General features: G+C 38.9%; 1 protein-coding gene across 5 annotated transcripts in view; it reads left to right on the forward strand.

Moving 5' to 3' along the window:
- LOC136864204 (TBC1 domain family member 22B) overlaps positions 1–12,550 on the forward strand; it is a 276,001-nt gene that overhangs the window by 189,006 nt on the left and 74,445 nt on the right. For all 5 annotated transcript variants that reach the window (XM_067140892.2, XM_067140888.2, XM_067140893.2 and 2 more), the window contains one exon: positions 10,345–10,527. In XM_067140892.2, the coding sequence (XP_066996993.1) occupies positions 10,345–10,527 (183 nt within the window). The remainder of the gene's footprint in view (positions 1–10,344; positions 10,528–12,550) is intronic.

A 12,550-nucleotide genomic window follows, 5' to 3' on the forward strand; every position in this document is an offset into this window, starting at 1 on the left:
AGGGCAAGAACTGATTAATATCGGTGCTAATTTTGGAAAAGTCGATATTGTTAATGTCTTACCACTTTCTTCCACCATTAGTAGAAACAAGGACAGAGCGGGAATCGCTTGTACCCGTGACTGAGATAGTGCGTGAAGGAGTATCAAAGTACAAGGTCGAACAAATATAGCTCACCTCGCCTTTCATTCATGGTCATGCTCAACAAAATTAATATGAACTCAGCATACTGTAGAGCGTGTTCTGCATGACACCACTCTGTACTGCTCATTTGCAAATTAATTACTAGTACCAAGCAGTATTAGTGATACAGTGGGTTTTGTTTGAGTGTTAGAACATGCCATTTTGGTGTTTCTTACTTCTGTCTGTGTGTTTTACATTCATGAAGAGAGTTCATATGCTATGGTATTGGTTGGAAAATAATCTAAATGCTTTCAAATTCCTCTAAATATCATATTAATTGCCAGTTGGCTTGAAATTTGGTGCTAAGCTTATTATGATCTGCTCTTAAAGGAGGCCAAAACAAAAAAGTGAAATTACGTCAAAATCAAAGAGTGTATCGGGCAGTGTTCAACATCTATATTTGCTTTGTGTGTGTGCCACTCTGCAGGCCGGTAAACAAAGGAAACACGAGTAATTCTGACGTCACTGTGCTGTAAGCGCTGAGTGGGCTAATGGGCTAACTTCTCCATACAGGTGATTGGCACAATACGCGCGCTGCCACTCTTCCATTCATTTGAAGTGTTTTTCCTTTCCTTTTTTTTTTTTTTTGGCCTTAATTAAAGTACAGCCCCAGCATTTGCCTGGTGTGAAAATGGGAAACCATGGAAAACCATCTTCAGGGCTGCCAACAGTGGGATTCGAACCCACTATCTCCTGGATGCAAGCTCACAGCTGCGCGACTCTAACCGCATGGCCAACCCGCCCGGCGAAGTGTTGTTTATTACAATCGAATATGATAACCGTTTGTCGAAATGCCTACCTGTAGTGTGTATGGCTGTAAGAACACAATGAGTAGAAACTGAAACTATTGAGAGGAAAAACACATTTCCATAGATTTCCAAATTGAAGTAAGTCGCCTCGTAGATTTAGCAGGTGGGTAGAATTTTGTGAGAGGAAACAATTTTCTCCCCGTAAGGGAGGTACTATATGTTCAGTGAATTTTAAAAATACAGAATATGTTGAAACGCAACTTTTGAAAATGAAGTTGATGCCTACGGAAATGCTACAAGGTCCAAAATTGAAGTTGGGGCTGTTCCTTCATTAAGATGTCCGGCACTGACATATGGTGATACTTCTCATGCAGGAATGCTAAATCGTACAGAAGGCACTTCACAAAATACACTGTGGGAGTACTAGTCAGCAACTAAAAAGTGCAGGACAGAAAGTTTAAAAGACAAAACGTGTTTGTTGACACATTCAGAATTATATAAGTGAAAATATTTTACCAAACAGATATAAATGCAGTTTAGAAATACAGTGTGAGTTAGGAAGGAAATAGCTTGAAAATACTTAGATGTTGCAGTTTCTGGCCTAGCCCTGAACAGTGGCATAATGGCAGAACATTTGAACTACAGTTTCTATGAACCTGATTAAAGTGACAGTGAAAGTGATATTAGTGATGTCAGAATAATATATTATCTATATTTATCACACATTAAACAATCTTAGGAAACTCTGACGTCATTCTACCGATTTAATTTACAACATGAAGCCCACATTGGTGCCATCAGGTTCTGGAAATGTGTTCCTTATGGTGTTGATAACTCTGTTCTGTTTACCAGTCACAGTCCATGAATTTACCCAGGGAGTGAATTGTTTGTAACAAATAAAATGCCATGTTCTATTTGATGGATTTAAAATTGTCAGTAAACATTTTTTAGCCCTGTTCTTTGTTTTTAAGCCCACGTTATGCCGTGTCATTGTCAACGCTTCACGGTCTAAAATAAGCGTTGTAAAGGAGGCATTTCTGTGATTTCACTGCTTTTACATTGTCCAATTCACAATACCATACACTTTCTTTATTCGCATGCATGATGGTACACACATTACATTTACACCAAATTTGCGTGCCTGCTCGGCCTATCTGAATGGACATCAGCAGACGTTGTTCATTCTAGCTCAAACTGATACAGACGAATGTTATTTACTTCCACACATTACTGGTTGGACGTAGAGGCACCGGATTAACAGCATTGTTATTAATTTCCCATATTACATATTTAGCAATGAATAACGCAGTATGTGTTTTTGTTTCTGTGTTATGTTCTCCTTTAAGTAGTTTTTTTTTTTTTGCTAGGGGCTTTACGTCGCAGCGACTCAGATAGGTCTTATGGCGACGATGGGATAGGAAAGGCCTAGGAGTTGGAAGGAACCGGCCGTGGCCTTACTTAAGGTACAGCCCCAGCATTTGCCTGGTGTGAAAATGGGAAACCACGGAAAACCATCTTCAGGGCTGCCGATAGTGGGATTCGAACCTACTATCTCCCGGATGCAAGCTCACAGCCGCGCGCCTCTATGCGCACGGCCAACTCGCCCGGTCCTTTAAGTAGTAGTTTCTTGCCTATAGACTTACAGTTTTTATACGAACTGTGTGTTACATTAAAGCCACTGGGCAGGCTTCAGTTTCCCAGTTCATAATCCGGAGGTAAAAGCTAAGAAATTTACAAATACAAAGATCACTCAAAAACAAAACAAAATTACACCATGTTTCTTTACAGGCCCATTTGGTTTCTACACCTTTTTTATTTATCGAATAGCCTGGCTGAGTGGCTCAGACGGTTAGGCGCTGGCCTTCTGACCCCAAAGTGGCAGGTTCGATCCTGGCTCAGTCCGGTGGTATTTGAAGGTGCTCAAATACGTCAGCCTTGTGTCTGTAGATTTACTGGCATGAAAAAGAACTCCTGCAGGACTAAATTCCAGCACCTCAGCGTCTCCGAAAACCGTAAAAGAGTAGTTAGTGGGACGTAAAGTCAATAACATTAAATTATTATTTATCCAATAGAGAGGCCGTGCCTGGTTCTGAATTGAGTAGGAGCCAGTCAGTACTCTTAAAGGAACAGACTGGGATGGGGGGCCTCAACCCCGACATGGCGCGTCCCAATGGCTGATAGGGGAAGTTCCTGTAGATATGCAGGGAAGGTGCGAATAAGGTTATGCCATGTAAGCACCCGCAGATCAACTGAGGCAATCCACTGCCTCGTGGATAGGGTTTTGACCCAGAAGCTATGGGAGTAAACCCAGAAAGAAAATCAAGCAAGGACAGAGGCTTCAAGGGAGCAGCCCTCTCTCTGCCCTAGCTCCATCACAGGGTTAATTACCCATATGAAGTGAATTTCAAATCAATTCAGAGAAATATCAAATTTGAAGCCGGGCGGATCACAAGATGATGAATTGGTTAGAAACGGAATATGAGAATCGGAACCTGGAATATTACCTCTCTGACAGGCAAGGAAGTGGAAGTGGTAGAAAAGATGAAGAAGTACAAACTCGAAATTCTCGGGATCAGTGAAGTGAAGAAAAAGGGAACAGTGGAGATGGAACTGGACCAGGTATATGTTCCGAGATATTCAGGAGTAGATAAGAGAAGTAGAGCTAAAGAAGGAGTCGGAATTATCACAAGTGAACAATTAAGTAATAAAGTGGTGGATTGGAAGGCAGTAAGCCCAAGGATAATGAGATTAGATTTGGATCTGTAAAATAACCGAAAAGTTGCTCTCATACTAATATATGCTCCTACTGAAGATAGTGATGAGATAGAAAAGGAGACATTTTACTCTGCCCTCCAGAGGACAAAGCTAGAGATACCATAGAATCGGTTATAATAATGGGGGACTGGAATGCTAGAATTGGGAATAAGATGATTTCGGGCCATGGAAGCTTGGGTAGGTATGGAGCAGAGAGAAGTCTGAACAGCAATGGGAAGAGAATGCTTGAGTTCTGCATAGATAACGAAATACGAATAGGGAATTCTTTCTTCCCTCATAAACGGATCCACCAAATGACCTTCGAGGCAATAAGCAGAAATGTATGAAATACAATAGACAACTATGTATACACAAAGAATACCCACTACGATGTAATGGATGTGAGGGTATTCCGCAGTGCGGAACTCAACACTGAACATCATTTATTGGTAATGGAAACCCGGTTCAGATATATACCAGAATCAACAAAAATGAATTATGTCAAAGTGAAAGTATCTGTCTTAGAGGATATCTCCAAGCAACGTGAGTATGACAGAAAGTTGAGCAAAAAACTCATACAGAAGGAGCAAAATCACAGAGGTATATGGAACGTAGAAGACAAATGGAAGGTGATGAAAGAGACTATTAACCAGGTAGCTACAGAGGTGTGCGAGATCAGCAGAGTCAAAGGAAATAGGAGACAGACAAGATGGTGTAGCAAAATAGTAAAGGAAGCGGTTGCAGCCAAGAAGAACACATGGAAAAGATATATGAAATCCAAAAGTGAGGAAGACAAAGGAACATATGAATGGTTGAAAACCATAACGGTATAAGTGACAGTTTTTAAAAAATGAGTTAAGTGCAGAATGTAACTCCGGGGGGATGTATCTTTTCACCAGCAAATAGATACAAGTGATAGCGGTAATATTCTGCGCTCTAGTGATGGGTGGTATAACTACAAATAGCATGTTTTATATGAGTGTTAAGATGTTTATATGCCTTTTTCTCTGAATGACCAAAATGTTATTTATACCGTTATGGTTTTCATCCATTCATATATACAACTAAGAAATGCAGTAGGGAGAGCAGTCAAGGAAGCTAAAAAGGAATCCTGGGAACAGTTCGGAAGGGAAATAAAAGAAAGTTATAAGAAAAACCAAAGAACGTTCTGGCATGTGGTGAAAAGCTTGAAGGGAAAAAGGGGAAAGAAAATGAGAAACATTAAGGATAAAAATAACAGGCTGAAAACCAACATAAGGGACATCCTGGAAGTGTGGAGCGAATATTACTCAGAAACCTTCAAGGATGGCAATAGAATGGTGGACATGACACCAATGGAAGAGGATATCAGTGGAGAGAGGGAAAAGGAAGAAGGTATTAGATTGAAGGAAGTGCATGAGGTAATTATAGCAATCAAGACTGGTAAAGCAGCAGGCTGGGATAATACTCACCTGGAGTGTGTGAAATTTGGAGGAAGAGAGCTAGAGAAATGGATCTGGGATTTCTTCAAATTAGTTTGGGACTCTGAGAAAATACCAGAAGATTGGGAGCAGAACATCATAGTTCCCATTCACAAGAAGGGAAGCTCAACTGACTGTCATAATAACAGAGCAACATGCTTAGCATCAGTTCTCCAGAAGTTATATGCAACTATAATAGAGAAGAGACTTAGAGAGCAAGTGGAGGAAGAACTGGAAGAAGAACAGGCTGGATTTAGATCCCATCGGCAAACACAAGATTGGATCTTCTGTTTGAGAAATGCAGCAGAAAAAATCCTAAATCGGGAAGAACTATTTGCAGCCTTTATCGATTTAAAGTCGGCATTTGACAGAGTATTGCATGTTATAAACCTCATTATTGATCCGTATTGAAAATTTTTATAGTTAAGAAACAATGAAGGTATTTATTTATAAGTGGATGTAAAGTATTGAACAGGTGGTTTTAATAAATACCTTCATTGTTTTTTAACTATATTTGACAGAGTACCGAGAGAAGAGCTATGGATGGCTTTACAGAAGGCACATATTACTCCCAAAGTGACTAGGGTGATTAAAAGTATATACAGGAGGGTTATAGGTATAGTGAGGATAAATGGTCAAACCTCAAAGGAATTTACAATGGAAGGAGGTGTCAAGCAAGGTGACAGGCTTAGTTCTCTACTCTTTATAATATTCGTGGATCAAGTTATTAAACAACGTAAGAGGCAAACAAGTAAATGCAAAGTTGGAAATTTCAAGATAAGACCAGTATGGATAAGGGCACTAGTATACGCAGATGATATCACACTTTTGGCAACATATAGAGATAAATTACAGAGGGCAGTGATGGAATGGGGGGTGCGCACTCCAAGACAGGGGGATGGAAGTTAATGTTAGTAAAAGTAAGGTTATGCACCTTGCTAGGAAAGAACAAAAAGTCCTTAGCATCGAGTGGCAGAAAGAGATTTTAGAACAGGTTCAGCAGTTTGAGTATTTAGGCAGCATCATAACAGCAGATGGGAAAGTGGATTCTGAAATAAATCACAGAATCCATAAAGCTAACAATCTATATTATAATATTAATAATACCATCATAAGAAAGAGAGAAATTACCAGGAAAACAAACATGAGAATATACAAATCAGTATATCTTCCATTGCTGACGTACAGATCTGAAAGCTGGACACTGCAGAGTAATTTAGAGAACAGACTCACTGCCACAGAAGTGAAGTATTTGCATAAAACAGTTGGAAGGACAAGGAGGGATATGGTTACAAATACTAGGATAAGGGAAGAGTGTCTTAACGAAGAACCACTGATTAGTTTAATTGAAAAGAAGGAATTTGGTTGGTTGGGGTACCTGGTGAGGATGGAAGAGGAAAGAAAGCCTAAACAAATATTCCAAGCAAGACCAGAGGAAAATAGAGGGAGGGAACAACCAAGGCTGGAGTGGGACACCTATGTCTTTGACCTGGCACGAAAGAGGGGAAAGACTCCAGCAGAATTGAGAAGATTGGCACTAGACCGGACTTTATACGGGAAGTGGCTGAAGGACCCGACGCCTGCGAGGGCATAAAGGGAAAAGAGAAAGAAGAAGTGTAGAGAGGAGCACCCTTACCACTGATATAAAAATTTATTTCTACCAGCTTGTTTGAATTGGCCGTTGGGCTGTCTGTCAGAAGCAACATGGTGTTAGAAAATTCCTATGATGTGAGAATGAGACTGTGGGAAACATTTACTAGAGGTTAAAACAGGAGTGTAGGAATGACCTGAGCACTGAGATTATCAGGCAACAATAAGCACATCAAGATTCAAGGTTCTCCTCGCAGTAGCAGACCACACATTGCACAAACACCTGTGAATATGCAGCGCATTAACAGCATGGTTATGGACAACAAACAGTATGAAAAATGTTAAAGCAACTGGTACTTGGGGGTTGCAAGTATATGCAGAAAACCGAAACAACTGGGGTAGAAAAAATTATTTGCTCTGAGTGGTTTCCAATGATGTTAACAGCTGCTCATAAAGAAACTAGAAATACTGTCTGCAGTGAATTCTTGTTGTTGTTCAAAAATAGGGATGAGTGCCTTTCAAGAATTGTGATGGAAGATGAAACAAGAGTCCACTATTTTGAACCAAAGATTAAGAGGCCGTCAGTGGATTGGCATCGTGTGAATTAGCCTCCCAAAATGAAATTCAAATTGACACCTCAGGAAAAGTGATGACTTCCATTTTCTGAGATTCAGAGGGACTTCTTCTATTGGCCATTGTGGCTGAAGGAACTATCAATAATTCCAATGCATATTTGACAACCATTAACCCGGGAACGCCGGAGTTTTCAATTTTCGTTTTTTAAATTTTTGTTTAATATTCCCAGCATTCACATATCAGAGAACATTTAAAAGTCATTTTTCTAAAAATTGAATCGTTGGTTTTTAAATGAGGGCCTGGTACCGTACGGTACCGCACGGCGCTTGACATAGCTTTTGGTTGGAACATAAAAATTGTTACCTCTTTAGAATACCATGACACTGAATGCTTAATATTGTTACAGAATATCACTTACAAATTACTGAGCAATAAACAAAAGAAGAAACGGTGTTTATTTGTGATATCCCTTTAGGAATTCCCAAATATAACATTAGCTCAGACGTGACATATCTTTAGGAAATATGAGTAATATTACTTCAGATTTTCTTATTTAGTCACCTATTTCCACTCTTCACTAGTTTAGAATGGCAAAATGCTGTTTACACAAACGCCCACACTACACGTGACGCATTCTGTGCGGCCGCGGAATTCGCATTCGTTCGCCGCACAGCTCCGGCTTTGGTTTGTCGGAGCGATATAGTGATGTACGCCATTGAATCTCAAGGTGTCAGATACACTAAGAAGTGTAAACAACTGCATTTATTTACCTTAAAATACCACCCAAATATATATGTCGTAATAAATATTTTGCACCTACCCTTTTCTGATTGTGGTACTTACACATAGCCACTTAGAAGGAAAATGCCAATGAAATTTTCATTTCTTCGGGGTTATTTTTCGTTTGTAAAAAGCATATACCGGTAATTGTTGACTTCAGAGCACAAGAAATTCATAATTTCATCGTAAAGAAAACCCTCATATTTCGGTTGGCATCATATATCGAAAAGTGGAAAATTTCGCTCTAGGGAATTGGAGTGAAATTGGGCCATACGCCATCCAGGTACCTGGTGGATGAGGTGATGATTTCGCTCTCTTCCCGGGCCATGAATCATTATCGGACATGGATTATCTACTCCTGTGCGGAATTTGTTGCTTTAGCACTATTTCTGCTGGTGCCCGTGATTGACCTCCCGTAAGGTTATATGCGAGACCCCCTTCATCTTCCTCAGATAATACCTAAGATTCCAGTGGTTGACTATGTCATGCCGTTTAATTTTTAAAAGTAAAATCTACAATTATAGAGTTTTATGACACACATAAATCATTATTTGCAACTACAGTACGAATTGTTACCCTTAGAAGTAAGGAGGAGGAAGTAAACAGAGAGGCATGGTATGCGCCGTGCGGTACCATACGGTACCAACAGAATAATTTGTGTCATAACAGCTAACACAGGAATGCTGACCAATTGCTTGTTATTTCAATTCATGGACTTATATTTCAAGACAATAAACCACATGATACAAAATCGGATTGTCAATATTTATAAACAAAGTAAAGCAACTTACTTTAGACGGGTAGTCATTTTTATTCCTCTCGACACGATCTCAAATTACAAGTAGTTGTTGCCGCAAACAAATACTCAAATAAAACCTTTTGTTGATTTTAGGCATTGTAGAGAGTATCTCCTTGACAATGTAAAGCGAAGTTGCCAGATTTATGGCGCAAGTAAGGATCAGTATGAGAAAATCAGAAGTAAGGCGCACTGGTACTATATGGTACCGCACGGCGTTGCCGGGTTAAAGAAGCTTCCTATTCAGAGTGAATCGTGTTTGACCACATCTGGAGGATGTTTTACTGTTGCACGACGTTGCTTAACCTTACATCAGTCAAAAAAGCACGGATGCTATCAAAAAACTGGAATGGACAAATTAACTATGTGAGTGCATAGAAGCAACCTTACCGCTTTCATTCTATGATGCTGTATAGGCTTTTGGGCTTATGCCGTGTCAAGAAAGTACGGGCTGTGAAAGCATCAATGGCAACACTTTCATTCTAGTTTACATTTCCTATGCTTGGTGTAGTGATAGCACTCGTTCACTATTGCACAACAGTGCTCGATCCTACGTCAGTCAGAAAACCAATGATGCTATACAAAATCTGGGATGGACAAATTAATTATTTATTGAGTAATTCCAAATTCTTGGATGGGATACAAGGCAACTACTGTATATTTTTGCTCAGTTTGGAATTCAGTCTTGCAGCTGTGATCTGGGACCCTCTGATTACCATCTCTTTGGTAAACTGAAGGACTTGTTTCGTGGAAAGAGGTTTGAAGATAACAGTTCCCTCATGATGGCTGTTACAGAGTGTCTTACACATGCTGGTTTGGGACTTTCTCCATGCGGGAATAAATGAGCTTGTTCCAAGGTGACATAAGTAGATAGACGGGAGGGAGATTATGTATAGTGGTGGTATTGTGTGTCTAAAGGATCTAGCAGTAAACTAAGTGTAACAAAGGAGTAGAAAAATAATTGGCTTTATTAAAAATTTAAAAAGTGGTGGTTTAGTTTTGAAGTGACCTCCATAGTATCGTGGTGAGGAAAGAATATCTAAGGAGTCTTAGAGATGCAGGGATACAGAGTAGGACTGGGGACAGATAGAAATAGGTTCTGGCCTTTATAATGTGGAGAATAGGTACTGATAATAGGAAAGATCTGAAAGAAGTCTTGAAACAATCATGGCATTATTCTGTTCAGGAATGGAGATACAAATGAAAGTCTCCAATATACTGTACATTCTTTGTTGATATTGCTCATCGTCATTATCATCATATCCACCACCACCATCCCATTTATAACTATATGTTATTCCAACGAAACATCATTTTTTGTTAAAACAGTTCAGGAAATTTTGAGAGATAAGTAAAATTCTTAAGGTATTTGAATGATGAACAAGCTCCTTATTTAACAGATTTTCATCCACTGTTTGATTTTATGATTTTAATATATGCATTTTCTTTATTTATTAGAAGGTGATCTTGAAAACTGGAATGTGTCATCCTTACCAAAAGAACAACGAGATATCATTGAAGCAGATTCATTCTGGTGCCTCTCCAAATTCTTGGATGGGATACAAGACAACTATATTTTTGCTCAGCTTGGAATTCAACACAAAGTCAATCAATTAAAAGAACTGATACAGAGGATAGATGGTGAGTTTATCAGTTTTTCAGTTTCATGCAGCTGGAACAGTTTATAATCTTCTGAAGATCATGTCAGTTTTTCACTTGTGGATTCATGTTTTATGCTCAGGATTAATTCATTTAAATTTATAGTTGTTGCCAGATTAACATTTAAACATTGCAGTTGTGGTGTGATAGTTCAGCAGCAGCAGCATCATCGTCATCACTGGCTTCTCACCAAGGCAGTTGAGTCCAGATTGTAGCCAATGCTTGTGGAATTTTGAAAAGAAAAGTCACCTTCCTGTGGCTTGGATTCTATGTAAAACTGGAAGTCCCATGGCTGTGATCACAATGTCAGCAGTTTTGCAAAACTGCCAGCTTGATTCTTTGCTTGTTTGCAGAATTGGAAATTTTCCCCTGCAGTATAATTCCAGCTTCATCCATGTTAGATTTGAGTTTTATTATGGAGTGGATTGCTTCAGATTAGTGGTCGACTCCTCATAGAGACAAAATTATGACTAAGGTACAGGTATAATTTTATTCAAATGTTTAGAAATTAGTTAATATTTTTCAAGTTGAAAATTACATCAATACAAACTTTTAAAATGAAAGTATGGATTTCAGCACCCTTTTCTACTGTTTATATTTTATATTAATTACTTTTAAACTATTTTTTTCTTGTACAATAAAGCAAGTTTGTAATTTTACACGATTGTTGATATCAAGGATCATAGTCGTGGGTCTTCCAATTTTACATGGAATCTGAACCACAAGGATGTGACTTTTCATTTCAAAATTCCACATGCTTTGACTGGCATTCGAGCGATGACCGCCTTGATGAGCAGTCAATGGCGATGCTATTCGACTATCACACCCCTTCTTTTACAGTAAATGAATGTTTAATTTGAATAACTCTTTCACTTTTAGTCTTTTTACTGTTGTTTGCTTTCTACTAGTTACAGTAGAAGTCCGTTATAGCGAGAATTCTCAACAGCGGAAAATTTATTCGCTGTAGCGGATTGTCGTTATATCCGATTTTTAAATAAAAGTCAGAAAACCCATCATACACATTAAAATTGGTATGAAATGGCAATCTGTTCAAAAATTGCGTTTCCGCGGATGATATCCACACTAAGGCTTATTTGTTTGATATTTTTCGAAATCCGATACTACGTGAATGTGTATGTTTAATTAATTCTGAAAAAATGACTGTACCATATTTCTCTGAATCCAAGACGAACCCCATCTTTTCCTTCAAAAAATTTTAATCTGGCTCAAAAAGTGCTTTGTAAAATCATATGAATGCCTTTGTTGTAAAGTACGCATTTTTAGACGCCGAACGTTGGCTTTTGTTATGCCGCATTTTTTTGCGCCTACACAATTATTCTTTATTTTTGCGAGTTTAATTGCATCATAATACCAAAGAGAACCCGTTGAAAATTTCCTGGCAATACCTATTCCATGTGTGTCTATAATACGGCGCTCCGTCAGGAAAATATTCTTGCTGTCTATAAAACCGTTATGGTACTTTTACTCAGCGTCAGATATAACCGCTACCGCTACACACATCTCACTTGCCAGGTTCGGCCGACTTCAGCGGCTAGGCCTAATAGGCCTAATCATGGACGTTGAAGGTCAACGAACTAGTTTGTTGCGCCACGGTATGGCCATTCCGCCTTTGCACATTTTCGTGCACATACCTCACAATTTCCTTTTTGACTTCTTTAAAGCGTCCTTGTTGCAGACCACTGAATGCATTTTTTGTAGATTACACATTTTTTAAGCTATCTTTGTCTTCACGCTGATGCCAGATATTGGCTTTAGTTAGGCCTGTGCCATATTTTCTTGCAGCTGCACAGTTATTCTACATTTCTGAGTGTTTAATAACCATTAAATTAAAATTGGCATCATAATATCGACGAGAACCCGTTGAAAATTTGCTGGCAATACATGTTCCACGTATCTTTACGACTATCCGTCACGAAAATATTCCTGCTTTCTATACAACTTAATTTTACTCAGACTCGGGTACAGTAGACACGTTATAACTGTG

The sequence above is a fragment of the Anabrus simplex genome, chromosome 2 (assembly GCF_040414725.1).
Source record: "Anabrus simplex isolate iqAnaSimp1 chromosome 2, ASM4041472v1, whole genome shotgun sequence".
NCBI lineage: Eukaryota > Metazoa > Arthropoda > Insecta > Orthoptera > Tettigoniidae > Anabrus > Anabrus simplex.